Source organism: Carex rostrata, chromosome 3, assembly GCF_964058835.1.
Source record: "Carex rostrata chromosome 3, lpCarRost1.2, whole genome shotgun sequence".
Taxonomy (NCBI): Eukaryota; Viridiplantae; Streptophyta; class Magnoliopsida; order Poales; family Cyperaceae; genus Carex; species Carex rostrata.
The window spans coordinates 12,076,020-12,090,661 of NC_135920.1; the positions used below are offsets into that span (position 1 = coordinate 12,076,020).

The following is a 14,642-nucleotide window of genomic DNA, read 5'->3' on the forward strand; positions in this document are numbered from 1 at the left end:
AACCCGTTTACAAGGTTAGTAGAATAAATAAGTAAATAAGTACTTTAAAATAAGTAAACCACATATGATCTGCGAATATTACTTGTGCAGCTCTTGGTGCTCGACTGCATCCTGGGGAAGCGGTGGCTCTATCTGTTGCCATTTTCCGAACTGTCACATGCAGCGATCAGGATTGTGATGCTCAACAATCCAATAAAAAATAAGAGGACCGCGGTACAAGTAGAACGGCTGACAAATTTAGAGTTGCAATGTTAGGTACAAATTATAAATGTCATGACATAAATGAAAGAAATAATATGACTTTACTACAATGTACCTGATCCGCCCGGGTTGTTCTCGAAAGGTTGTGGTAAACAGATGCGTATGGCTGCCAATTGACCATGTTATCCGTCAGTTTCTGAATCTGGTCGCGAGGGATACTTGGACCGGAGGTTGCACCATGGGACGAGTTTTCCCAATTGTGTGGGCCTTTCCACATGTCAGCAAATGATGGACATGTATCTTCTGTTTCTGCGCCCCAATTCGGTTGAGATCCCGGTAACGGCCGGTGAATTTGAAATCGGGTCCACGACCAGTGTTGCAGAAGCATGGTGGGACCATTCATGCTTTTGCATGAAGGACTGGATGCGAGACATAGATTTCTATATAAATAAGCGAGAACAGCTCCGCCCCAGTTGTACTTTCTCGGCTCGTCCAAGTTTTCAATCATGCCGAGATACCACAGCGGTATTCCGTCCCCGCTACTGTCAGCAAACATTGTATTCCCTAGCATGTCGAGGAGAAATCCACGGACATACCTAACCGTCAATTTTAAAATGTGAGTACATTATTAAAAAATATCAAATACGAATAAAGTTGTAAATAAAAAAATACTAACCATTTCAATTGTTCTTCGTTCGCATCTGTTGGTAATATTTTGAAGCGCTCACGGACAGCTTTTTTGGCAATAAGCATGTCGTACGTATCATTTCCCCTCTTCTTCATGAACCCCTTCACTTCATCATCTTTCACCCCCAGCAACTCATACAGTCGGCCTTGAAAACTCGCCGAGTTTGTAAATCCCGTTATCGGCTCCCCCGTAATAGGCAAACCCCAGAGACAACTCACATCCTCTAGAGAAACTGTAATATATTTGACTTGTCAGTAAGGAATAAAAAAAAAAATATATTTAAATTAGTTAATACCTGTCATCTCTCCGAAATGGAAGATGAAAAGTGTGCGTCTCCAGACGCCACCGCTCGACAAGTCCATGAATGAGGGCCGCATCGAAGGCGATATCGGGCAATGTCGCGAGCTCATATAAGCCCATTCGAATTAAAAATGGTGCGTACCTCTCATTATACTCGCATTTGTGCCGATAATGTCTCACGTTTAAAATCTCTTTACTCTAAAATAAGAAAAAAAATTAATTACAATATTTATTTGATTACTTACAGAGTTATGAAAAACGAAATAAGTAAATGTTTACCTCCTTAGACGCCTCAGATATCCTGTGATTACCGTGAACTATCCACAACAGGGGGCTAAATCTATGCTTAAGTACTGGGTCTGCCATACTACAAAATTCGAACAATATTGTAAATCACCTTAAATTTTTTCAAATTATTCTACATCATTTTGGTATTTTTGTAAATTATTGTAAATCATTTTGGTATTTTCTAAATTAATCAGACAATATTCTAAACCATTAAAATGAACTCATTAATTATATTTTAAATTAAAATAAAAAAAATTCAAATGTAAAAACCTGAATCGCAGATCCGATCGATCAGACAATCAGAGCTCCGAAAGGGACCCGAAAGGAAAAGAGATTCCTAAAAAAAATTTAAATTAATCGAACAATTTTCTATATTACTAACGTAATTTTCTACACCATTTGGTATTTTCTAAATTATTCTAGACTATGTTGGTATTTTTTAAATTATTCTACACCATTTCGGTATTTTCTAAACAATTCTAGACTATTTCGGTATTTTCTAAATTATTCTACACTATTTTGGTATTTCTCAAAATTATTCTACACTATTTGGGTATTTTTCTAAATTATTCTACACCATTTTGGTATTTTTTTAAATTATTCTACACCATTTAGGTATTTTCTAAACAATTCTAGACTATTTCAGTATTTTCTAAATTATTCTACACTATTTTGGTATTTCTCAAAATTATTCTACACTATTTGGGTATTTTTCTAAATTATTCTACACCATTTTGGTATTTTTTAAATTATTCTACACCATTTCGGTATTTTCTAAACAATTCTAGACTATTTCGGTATTTTCTAAATTATTCTACACTATTTTGGTATTTCTCAAAATTATTCTACACTATTTGGGTATTTTTCTAAATTATTCTACACCATTTTGGTATTTTTTGAAATTATTCTACACCATTTCGGTAATTTCTAAACAATTCTAGACTATTTCGGTATTTTCTAAATTATTCTAAACCATTTTGGTATTTTCTAAATTTTTCTAGACCATTCGGTATTTCCTAAATTATTTGGACATTATTTTAAACCATTTAAAATAAAATAAAATAAATTAAATAAATTAAATAAATTAAATAAATTAAATAAATTAAATAAATTAAATAAATTAAATAAATTAAATAAATTAAATAAATTAAATAAATTAAATAAATTAAATAAATTAAATAAATTAAATAAATTAAATAAATTAAATAAATTAAATAAATAAATAAAAAAATACCTTGAAAATCGGGTTGGGGTATGATGGGGACGGGGTGGAGCCAGCGCCCTAGCCAGCGCCCTTTGTAGTCACCCTCTGTTTCCGTAAAAAAATTTCCGGAAATAGTCCGTTTCCGGAAAAATTTTTTCCGGAAGTAGCCTCTGTTTCCGGAAAAAAAATTTCCAGAAAGGGTATATTTCGAGAAACGTGGCTGATGCGGTTAGTTTTTGAAATTTAATATTAAAATTGGATATTAATAAAAAATTCGGGTTCTCCGAGGTGCGTGTAAAGTTATGTTTTTCTTTTTATTATTCATTTACAACAAAGGGAATCAGCGAAAGAGAGAGAGAGCGCGTGACAGGGATTAGTTGGGCCCGGACAGCACATTTCGTTTTTATTTTGTGTTTTTTAATCAACCACTGGATCTGATTAATTAGATAATCTCTTATATACAATTTATTTAGCTATTTGTGATAGGGCAATATTAATTTTCAGAGTAGGAGAATGATCCAAAATATTAGTCTTTGTATAGTTTTGAATTTTCAAAATTTGAGCTTAAGTGGATCTCTCTCACATCCGCATTTTCGTTATCTAAACGGATAAAGGTATAGATAAAGCTTATTTCGTATCTATTATCCAATCGAGTAATTATAAAAAAATTATATATATATTATATATAATAAGTATTGAAAAGAATACTTTAATTGATTTACTTGCTTTTAGAATTATCAGATTTAAAAAAAAAAATACTATATACGTGTGAAATGAATATGTGTATTTTAATGTTTTATTTAATAAATAATAAAAATAATTATATATTAGTATTATTCGTTATTTATCCGTTATTGTTTTGTCATTCGACAATCATAACGGATAAAGGTAGGATACATGTAAAATAATCTATAACAGGTAAGAGTATGGTACGTGTAAAAACAATTTGTAATGGATACGGGTATAAACATGCTTTCACTCGACCCTTATCGTACCCACTAACACCCCTACTATCAAGAGAGAATTTCATGTCTATCCCTCAAAAACTTCAAAATTACGTATTTTCCCCTCTAAACTTCGTATATAATATTTACCCTTCAAAACTTCAATAACTCACAAATTTATCCATTTTATCCATTTTCTATTCAAACTCATTTTAAATTTATAAAATATCAATTATACCCTTCCCTTCATGCTTCCTTGCTTCTCTTCCCCGCCCACCTTTGTTAGAATATAACAGTCCCGACAAAAACCAACGGAAAATTAAGAAAAAAAAAGCGTCAAATGGAGCAACAAAGGATTTGGTGCGATTTCCCCAAAGATACACTAAATTTCTCAATCCCGCCCTTTCCTCTACCTCCCTTTCGAGTATTTTTAGAAACTCCTAAATGCTCGCTTGTTTGTATTGGTGAAAACTTGTTTTATAGCCTCAGTGACGTATGTTTTTTTTTTCTCTACTTGATACGATATTTAAAAAGTTTGTATAATTTTTTTAATTAATCTTTAATAATTTTTTTTTCTCTACTAGTAGCAATAGTTGGCCATAACATTGAGAAACCTTGGTTGCTCCATTTCAGTTTTTGTTCAACATTCTTAATATTTTAGATAGAAAAGCAAATCAGAGAGAAGAAGTAACAGAAAAGTTTTGAATTAATTGATTTATCACATAGAACATGCATAGAGTTATACAGGTTTCTCAATATTCTAACTAAGATTTACAAGATGAGTTATTATCTAACCACAGTATAACTAGTGACTGACAATGCTGACAAATGATTATGTTATCTAACAAATATATTCTAAACAAACTATATTGAATCTCTGCAGTTGTGTGAGTGAATGGACATCTCTATTGGAGTGTACATCGCCTAATAATTCTTTCTGAATACTAATTTGGAGTTACAAATGGAGATCTCAAGGCATGACTAGTTTACTTTTCTTCCTTTTTAGTTGTTTTTTCTTAAACGAATTTATAATTTATAATGAATGTGAGAGTTGCAGGGGAAGAGAAGAAGAGAAGAGGGAATAGCATAATTGATATTTTACAAATTTAAAATGAGTTTTAATAGAAAATATAATAAAATGGATAAATTTGTGAGTTTTTGAATTTTAAAAGGGTAAATGTGTTATTATAAAGTTTAGAGAAAAAACACTTAATTTCAAAGTTTTTAAAGGATATACATGAAATTTCTCATAAAATCCGGTCAAGACAATCGCTTCCCTTTTTTCTTGGAGTCTGTGCCCCCGGTGCCTGAGGTGCAATTAATAAAAATGGACGGTCCATATTAATTTTGGGTGAAGCGAGCTGGAATAAGAAGAGAGGACCGGTCAGGTCGGGCAACGCTATTAAACTGAGAACCGATTCTGATCCATTGGATTATACGAATGGTGAAGATTAAGTCACGCAAAATTTGAGATATCTCAGAGGATACGGATTCTCCGCTAACCCTTATTGGAGCACAACCGATTAAAACTTTTTTTTTTTTTTTTTTTTGAGGGACAACCGATTAAAACCTGTAGCGGCAGGCAACCAACAGCTTTATAAATGAAAACCTAAAACCCTAGCAAAATTCTTTCCTCTGAAACGGCGCCGCCTCGCCGAATCGCAACCATCCAGCTTTCAAATCCTGAAATCAATCTATCAATTGAAACAGAGAAGTATCAAAAGGGGGAGGAGAAGAAGGAGCAAAGATGGTGCAGTTCAATTTCAAGGGGATAACGGTGGTGCCGTCGGGGAAGGATATGGTGGATATCATACTCTCGCGCACACAGAGACAGACACCGACGGTGGTGCACAAGGGGTACGCGATCACTCGCCTGCGCCAGTTCTACATGCGTAAGGTTCGCTATACGCAAGTAAATTTCCATGAGAAGCTCTCCGCCATTATTGACGAGTTCCCTCGGGTCGAGAGCATCCATCCCTTCTACGCCGAGCTCTTGAATGTGCTCTACAACAGGGATCACTACAAGCTCGGTCTTGGCCAGGTTTCTCTCCCTTTCTCTCTCTCTCTATTTTTTTTTTGTTTCCTACAAGCACATTTTGTTTACTGGTATATGCAAAAGCATCCTGTGATTTTAATGAATCAATCATCGGAAATTTATATGTGAATGTATTATGCCATTTGTTTTATATCATGTGATCAAATTATGTATTAATTTGTTCTCAATGTCTGGTGAATTGTGCCTATTTCTTTGAATGCAGTATCATAGAAAAGAAATCAAAACGAGGAGAACTACGAAAATGTGTTTGTGTTATATTCTGCAAATACTTGGTGTAACTCCATTTTTGTTTTTGTTTTGCTAAGAGTGCTTTTGCCACATAATTGATGTGCAATTAATCAAATATCTGTGTACAGTTAATTTAACAGGGGTATACTAGGTTCCCGCAATCTATGTATTTATTTAATAAATACAAACATTCATAGGCAGTTCTTACCAACTATGGCAATTAATCATATATCATGCACATTCAATTGGAGGAATTGTGGACCACTTTGGAAAATTACCATAGTTGGTTTTTCATTTGAGAGGGGTATACTAGGTTCCTGTAATCTATGTTTTATTTAGTAATAGTACCATCCAGGACTGTAAAAGGTGATGAATAGTAAGTACCTAATGTCAATATCTATCATATTTAACAGATTAACACTGCTAGAAACCTGATTGCAAAAATTGCAAAGGACTACGTCAGGCTATTGAAGTATGGTGATTCTCTCTACAGATGCAAGTGTCTCAAAGTTGCTGCTCTTGGGCGTATGTGCACAGTAATAAAGCGGATCGGGCCGAGTTTGGCGTATTTAGAGCAGGTACGCCAGCACATGGCGAGGTTACCATCAATCGATCCAAACATGCGTACCATACTCATTTGCGGGTTCCCAAATGTGGGGAAGAGTAGTTTCATGAACAAGATAACTAGGGCTGATGTGGACGTGCAGCCTTTCGCCTTTACCACTAAGTCTCTGTTTGTGGGTCATACTGATTATAAATATCTCAGATACCAAGTGATTGACACACCTGGTATTTTGGATCGTCCGCTTGAGGATAGAAACATCATTGAGATGTGCAGTATCACTGCTCTGAGTAGTCTGAGATCATCAACTGTTTTGTTCTTTTTGGACATCTCGGGCTCTTGCGGGTATACTATTGCACAACAGGCGTCATTATTTCATGGTATAAAGGAGGCCTTTAAGTTCAAACCTTTGATGATTGTGTGCAATAAGATTGATTTACAGCAGTTTGATGCATTGTCTGATGAGGATAAGAAGTTGGTTGATGGGATGAAGGCTGAAGCAATGACGACTTTGCCTACTGATGGTGATTTGAAAGAAGAGTCAGTTCTGGTAACAATGAGCACACTTACTGAGGAAGGTGTGATAAATGCTAAGAACATTGCTTGTGAGAGGCTCTTGGATATGAGGGTTGAGATGAAAATGCAGTCGAAAAAAATAAATGATGTTGTGAACCGGTTCCATGTGGCCATGCCTAAACCTAGAGATGGTAAAGAGAGGCCGGTTTGTATCCCACAGCAAGTATTAGAACAGCGTGCCAAGATGCAAGAGGGAGGAGAAAAGGAGAAAGAGAAAGAGAAGAGAAAGCTTGAGAAGGATTTGGAGGAGGAAAATGGTGGGGCTGGTGTGTACTCGGCAAGTCTTAAAAAGCATTATCTATTGGCTGATGACGAATGGAAGGAGGATATAATTCCTGAAATTATAGATGGACACAATGTGGCTGATTTCATGGATGCTGATATTTTAGAGAGGCTCGAGGAGTTAGAGAGAGAAGAAGGGTTCAGACTTGCTGGAGAGGAAGGAGAAGAGGAGTTTGAAATTGATGGAGTTGATATGACACCAGAGGAGAGAGAAGCATTAAATGCAATCAGGAAGAGAAAGAAGGTGCTTATCCAAGAGCACAGGATCAAGAAGAGCACTGCTGAGAGCCGTCCAACTGTCCCGAGGAAATTCGACAAGGATCGTCAGTTCACAACTGATCGCATGGGTCGCCAGCTGTCAGGCCTAGGGTTAGACCCGAGCAAGGCAATTGAGCGAGCAAGAAGTAAATCAGTATCCAGAATAGGTAGAAAGAGAGAGAGATCAGTCGCTGGTGATGACAGCATGGAGATTGATAACGATTTCAAGGGAAGCAACAAGAAAATGAGATTGAGATCTCTCTCTAGGTCGAGGTCAAGGTCAAGGCCTCCGGTTCAAGATTTGATACCGGGAGAAGGGTTCAAGGACAAGGAACAAAAGGTGAAGGCGTTAAAACTCGGCAAGAGTTCGGTAAAAAAGAGGAATAAGGATGCGAGAAAGGGGGAGGGAGATAGGGTTATTCTGAACATGATGCCGAAGCACTTGTTCTCTGGCAAGAGAGGTATTGGCAAGACCAGCAGGCGTTGATATATCATATTTAATGAGGTATTTTTTAAAATCCCTAATCTACCCTTTTTTGTTGTTTCGGAATATGGAAGAATTGGGCTGATTTGTATGTTATTTTTTTATGTCTTTTGCAGATTTTCATGTTGAGTTAGTTTCACAATGGTGAAGTTTATTTCTGGTGAGACACTGTTTTGTTTGTTGAGGGGAGACCTATTTTTGTGTTTTGTACCTTAAATTTTGCATACTTTTTTTTTTTTTTTTTTCTGTTGTATCTGTTCTCTAAGAGTTGGTTAATTAGTTTATTGTTATAGATGGTAACATAATGTAGTAATGCTTGCTTTGTTCGCATATTATCTTTTAAGATTTGTGTTAGCTGCGTATTTAATTCCCATGAAAAGAAATAATATTTTTGAGAAAGGGAATCAGTACTCCTTATAAAACCATCTAAAATTTTAGAGGAATGAAGAGGCTATCTTCCCAGAGAAGATCTTAGCCTCACATTCAATTAATCATAACCATTGATCACTGTCTGATTTCACAAAACCTTGTCTGTGTAATTGGCTAGGAAAATATCCTTGTTATGTCCAAAGGTTGAGAGTTCGATTCCCTCTCATGAATCTTGGTAACCACTACCAAGTTTAAAAAAAAAAAAAAAAAAAAAAAAACTGTCTGTCTAGTCTTACATTTTGAAGCATAAAATTAATTAGAAATCAATCCGTTTCAATAGAAAAACATACTCTTGACCATTAATACTTGCCACATCATTTCCATTTTTTTTTTCTGTTACTGTGCGTTCCCACCTCCTTTCAAAGTAGGCCTGCTAAACGAGACGGGCCGGTTCATGGGCTTTGAACTGGACTCTTGAATGAGCTTAATTGAGCTGAGTTCAATTTGAGTTTGAGTCCGAACTCGAAATAAATCTCTGTTTCCTTACCGAGCGATCTGATCCGAGCCGAGCTCATGGGCCGAACCATTCCTTCGCTTCTCAGTACAACTCTCGCTCCGTCGCTCTTCATCGCTCTCCAGTTTTGCTTCTCCAGCCAAGCTCCGTCGCTCTCCGTCGCTCTCCAGTAGAACTCTGTCTCCGTATCTCTTCTCTCAGGTGCTCTCTCTCTCCTCTCCTCTCTCTCTCTCTCTCTCTCTCTTTCTCTCTCTCTCTCTCTCTCTCTCTCTCTCTCTTTGAGCTGCTTAAGTTACGATTTTATTTTGTGGGTTTTGTGGGGTAAATTATTACGAAATATAGTGGTTAATTGAATTATTACCCTTTATATTACCAGAATCTATAGATTTTCAGAAAAACACATAGATGGTGACCAATAGAAGGGATTGGTGTCAGCTGATCTGACACAACCGAGAATTTGGAAATCATGAAACAAGCTCCTATGAAATTTAGCGTCTTTTAGCCAATAAGAAAAGTACCCTAAGCCATAATACTGGTACTAATTTTATTTTGTGGGTTTTGTTAAATTACAATTAGGTTTATACTGGTACTGATTTTATTTTGTGGGTCTAGTGTTTTTCACCTCAGTTCTCCACATTTTGATTGTGAGATGATGGTCAAATTTCATAGGAATGTTCCTGGAATGTATGTGTATCCATTTGTGGTTTTATACATGATTTTTTATATTATTATATCATTCAACTTAGGCACATAACTTAGCAAATTTGAAACAGTTTTTACATGCCCATGAAACAGTTTTGGCAAATTTGACTTAGAGCCAATGCTTTTCATTTATTTTCAATTAAAGGATATTTTGGGGTTGGTTTTGATAATCACAGTACCAGCATGCTTCTTCTTTGCTTTTGCTTTTTTTTTTTATGCATATAGGCTGCTATTAAGCTCTTAGTACAAATATAAAACCTCAGCATTTTAATATTGTCCTAACCTTGGCTCTATGCAGACACAGTGATCAAAATTGAAAATTGCTACGAGGATATTGCTCAATTCACAAGTGATTCCATGGTTACTAAAGATACCTAATTAAAGACTGGAAGGTGATGGATTTACCATACTTCTTCAATTAAGTTTGTTAATTTTTCCTTACACATCCTAATTATTACAAACTCGAATAATATTTTATTAGGTATTTAAGTAGATAGCAGAAACTTTATTCAGAAACTTTATTCGTGATACTTAAGTGGTATAGATTTTACACCATTCATTTTACTGATACTTAAGTAGATAGCAGAAACTTTATTCGTGCACTAAATGCTTCCAGATATAACATGTTAATAAATTTTGCTGAATCTGTTGCCTTAAAGTTATTCGGAAATATGAATTACTTCTACTTTAGTTTGATCAAACTATTTTTTTATGCAATTGCAAGCAAATATTGGTTAGACAATTTGATCAAACTACTTTAGTTATTCGGAAATATGTATTCGTCTTTATTATTCAATTGCAAGCAAATATTGGCTAGACATTTCGAGAAATGGCTTAAACTATCACTAACTGTTATAAGTTGAAGGGCTTGAGGTGAGTATCTTTTTTGGTCTGTTGGTGTATTTGTTTCAAAATGGGTTGCTAAACTGTTATTGGAATAATGCATATAAGATTCAGTTAGGTTTTTTGACTTGTGCAAATAACCTCTTGTACAAATAAGCAAGTTTAGGAGATCAGCATTAGGATAATGGAACTTACAATTGTTAAATTTTTCTGCAATTGGCACAATGTATGATTCAGTGTGTATGGTACTTGCAATTGTTTATTGTTTTAAATGTTTGATTGATATGATGTTTGTATTTTTTTTTATGTTTTTGTTATATTCAGATGAGATATAGAATTATTATTAATTTTTGTAAGATTGTTAAATTAGTAATCTGTTTAGAAAAGTGATATCAGATTGCAGTAATTTTATAATTGATAATTATTGTGATGTAACACTTAAAGATAGCAAATTATTGTGATAATAGAAGTAATTAAAGTTAGAGCAAATTAAAATAATCACTAAAGTTTCTGCTATTGTAAAACATTTTTTTGGGTCGAATTCATTTGTTATTAGAAAAACTATATTAATTTAATGAGTTCATACATCTCAAAACAAATTTTCGAACTTAAAAAATGATAAATCTTCAAAACATGCATTCAGAATAGGTAGCCACGAGGCCCATTTCTCTATTTCCGAGTTCAAGCCTAGGCAGCCACGTAAGTGTATCAGCGGAATTCATTTCTGTATTAGGCTCAAACTCATTAAACTGAGTCGGGCTTTTTCCTTTAAATTTGAGTTGAGTCCGAGCTGAGCTTCTTTTGTTACATGACCGAACTGGGCCGAGTTTTGGACTGAGTTGAGCCCATTAGCAGGCCTAGACAGGGCTCATCACATAACAAGGGAAATTCAGGCTGTATTAACCTGTACCTTGGCTGTCTTTCTGGTGCTGGTTTTCTGTTGTTACATGGAGTTCATCATAATTAATTAGGAGCTAAATTATGTGGTACATCATCATAGATTATTTACAGAACACTCACATCTGCATCAGCTTAAATTTAGCTTTATATTTGATTTTTTTTAATTAAAGGCTGACAAGATATACCTTCAATCTTGTTATCTCACAGACAACAAAATAGCAAACAAATTTCATGCCAACAATGCTGAAATGTTGAATATTGACAATCATCAATTCACGTATGGTGAGCTGAAGAAAATTACAAATAGCTTCCAGAATAATGTTGGCACCGGAGGATTCGGAAGTGTGTATGTGGGAATCCTAGAAAATGGAACTCAAGTTGCAGTGAAGATGCGCTCCCAATCATCTTCTCAAGGAGTCAAAGAGTTCTTAGCTGAGGTAACCATTTTATTTTACATTCCCATTGCTGAACGGTCCGTTCTTATTGATACTATTCGGATTTTTAAAAAAAAAATTATAATTATGGGGCTAACAGAACAATTGTACTTTGTTTTAAGGCTCTAAATTTATCGAGAGTTCATCACAAGAACCTGGTTTCACTACTGGGCTATTGTATGGATAGAGATTGCATGGCGCTTGTGTATGAGTACATGCAAGAACTCTACATGATAAGCTCAGAGGTCATTACTACTTTTTACGCAATCATGGTCTTTTCTCATGATCGAGACTATTAAGATAGTTACATGGTGAAATAATATAATTCAAGATTTTATTTTACCGAACTACAGATAATGGAAGGCCATTGACATGGAAACAACGGCTTCAAATTGCATACGAATCTGCAAAAGGTATAACATTTTTTTAAAAATTGAATTTTAGGCATATATCCTTTTAGTACATACAGAGAAAGTAAGATAAATTACAATGTCATTGTCATTTTAAGTTTAGAATTCTTTATATTGAGGATTTAAAAAGCAGAGCATGATGGAAAGATGAAAAATATAAGTACTTGAACTGTCATATTGAAATATATATCATAGGATAAAATACTGGGTCCAACATGACTTGATTGAATATCATCATTTAACCAAGTTTTTATCTCCAAAAACAATGAAGGGTTGGAGTATTTGCACAAGGCATGTAATCCCCCACTAATCCATAGAGATGTGAAGACCAACGACATTCTTCTAAATGCAAATCTTGAGGCAAAGATTGCCGATTTCGGGCTATCCAGAGTTTTTAATGATGAAAGTAGTCATGTTTCAACTGCAGTAGTTGGCACCCCAGGCTACTTAGACCCTGAGTAAGACCCCTTTTGTATTTTTACTTTTGATCTAGCATTCACTTTTTAAATTTTTGTTTCTTAACATCAAAACCATTTTTTTTTCATTCTCGAAAGTTTTCATCTCCTTTGTTGATTAAAGAGGTAATTAAACTCCTTTGTTGATTAAAGAGGTAATATTAATCACCTCGGTAGTTGCCTATCAAGTAATGAAAAATGTAATAGTTAATCACCTGATTCAGCCCCAACATAAATTCAATTTTCTTACACCATCTGAATTGAATTATTTTATGCCTGCTGCATTAACTAAAATATTTGACTAGCACAGCTATTGACACACTGTTTACTGTTCATAATTCACTGGTACATATAACCATGTACCAATGATGCCTTACTGTTCTACACAATCTTCAACAAAAATATAAAAAAATTCAAATAACAAAGAAAAGAAACACATGCAGTAACCTATTTTGCTTCGAATCTCCTATGCCCTTGCCAATTTTTTTATATTTTTGTTGAAGATTGTGTAGAACAGTAAGGCATCATTGGTACATGGTTATATGTACCAGTGAATTATGAACAGTAAACAGTGTGTCAATAGCTGTGCTAGTCAAATATTTTAGTTGCATGTATTTCAAAATTTACTTTCAAATTCTGAAATTGGAGTTTACTTCTAGTTTACCTGTAGCTCATATAACCCCCTACTTTAACCATTTCACAGGAATTCTGCCAAACATCGTGAATTCAAACCCAGAAGTGGCATTGCATATTTTTTTGAATAAAAGAATTATACAAATTGCTTTCCTTGAATGCTTACAGAATTGGACTCTTTTCTTGAATTCAAACTAGAGAATATATGTTTATTTTCCAGGTATAGATGTTTTGATTTTATTATATTTGTTAATCTTTGACAAGGAAATACGATCTCTCAAAATAGCTGGTACCATGCATGGAATTCAGATGTGGCGAGCTTTCTTTGCAAGCAATGTCAAAGTGAATATGTTGTAAAAAATGTGGCGAGCCTTCTTTGATGTTTAAATTACATGCAATGTAGAGAGATGTAGTAGGATGTGAATTTATTCCAGTACTTGTGCATGTGAATTTATAAGTAACAAAGATTGCATTATTTTGTGCATGTGTTTAGAGTTGAGACTATGTAACAGTACTTGTGAATGTAACTGTGGATGTCAATTATGTTTCAATTAAAACTTTTTATTAGTCTCTCTTTCTTAATATTTTTGAATTCTTACAAATTGCTCCATAGGATTTGATGATCTATAAATTACAATCTGTTTACCAATTTTATCCTTAAAAATTTGAAGAATATTTTTTTTATGTTTAGAATATATTGGAAAATAAGATTTTCCAATATTATAGTAATAATGTTGACATTTTTAACAAAAAGAAATAATGTTGACATTTTCAACAGAAAGAAATAATGTTGAACAAAATAAAAACTCTAATTAGCAATATTTTAATTAGCAAGACAACAAGTTCACTAATTTGAACAAAACATAAAGTAATAATGTTGAACACCAAGTTCTGGACTATACATTATTAACTGTTCTAGAGAACAAGCTTCTGCAAAATGATACAGAAAAAAAAAATTGAAGAGATGCAACTGATTAATCCACTTCAATGAAGTATCATCCCAGTGATTTTCAATAAATCTAAAAAAATAGTAAATTTTTTTCAAAAAATGTAAAATTTGGTCTCCAAATACATATTAATATGGAGAACAAGATGAACGGTTCGGATTAACCGTTAGAATTTTGAAAAGTCGAATATTGAGTCGTAACACAGGTCAAATCGTAATATGCATAGTACCATAGACTCACTCAACACAAATAAACAAATACAATGTCGTAGGCGAAAGGAAGCCAAATTTTGACAAAGACCATGGGGACTATTTTCAATATTTTATTTTATTTTTTATTAAAGCCATGTATTTTTTTTTTTCTT

The 14,642-nt window shown here is 34.1% G+C and overlaps 2 protein-coding genes across 3 annotated transcripts; both read left to right on the top strand.

The window, feature by feature from the left end:
- The first annotated feature begins 5,268 nt into the window (after positions 1-5,268).
- LOC144551535 (nucleolar GTP-binding protein 1-like) lies at positions 5,269-8,475 on the top strand. The gene is made up of 3 exons (XM_078299532.1): positions 5,269-5,666; positions 6,323-8,092; positions 8,188-8,475. Exons 1-2 carry the CDS (start codon positions 5,373-5,375, stop codon positions 8,072-8,074), a joined length of 2,046 nt encoding a protein of 681 aa, XP_078155658.1. The 5' UTR covers positions 5,269-5,372; the 3' UTR covers positions 8,075-8,092; positions 8,188-8,475.
- Positions 8,476-8,928: 453 nt separating this feature from the next.
- LOC144551968 (serine/threonine-protein kinase CDG1-like) lies at positions 8,929-13,877 on the top strand. Of its 2 annotated transcripts, none has more exons than XR_013510899.1 (7): positions 8,929-9,155; positions 9,955-10,048; positions 11,607-11,836; positions 11,956-12,078; positions 12,187-12,246; positions 12,515-12,701; positions 13,596-13,877. XR_013510899.1 is itself a non-coding variant. In XM_078300078.1 (7 exons), exons 3-5 carry the CDS (start codon positions 11,648-11,650, stop codon positions 12,202-12,204), a joined length of 330 nt encoding a protein of 109 aa, XP_078156204.1. In that variant the 5' UTR covers positions 8,929-9,155; positions 9,955-10,048; positions 11,607-11,647; the 3' UTR covers positions 12,205-12,246; positions 12,515-12,701; positions 13,402-13,877. The 2 variants fall into 2 exon arrangements, 1 of the variants encoding a protein (XP_078156204.1); XM_078300078.1 differs by having other exon boundaries at positions 13,402-13,877.
- Positions 13,878-14,642: the final 765 nt, after the last annotated feature.

Bases quoted from the DNA above. Each gene is read 5' to 3' on its own strand.
- LOC144551535 (XM_078299532.1), top strand. From the start codon at position 5,373: ATGGTGCAGTTCAATTTCAAGGGGATAACGGTGGTGCCGTCGGGGAAG. The intron at 5,667-6,322 runs GTTTCTCTCCCT...CATATTTAACAG, and splicing joins ACAAGCTCGGTCTTGGCCAG to ATTAACACTGCTAGAAACCT.
- LOC144551968 (XM_078300078.1), top strand. From the start codon at position 11,648: ATGTTGAATATTGACAATCATCAATTCACGTATGGTGAGCTGAAGAAA. The intron at 11,837-11,955 runs GTAACCATTTTA...CTTTGTTTTAAG, and splicing joins TCAAAGAGTTCTTAGCTGAG to GCTCTAAATTTATCGAGAGT.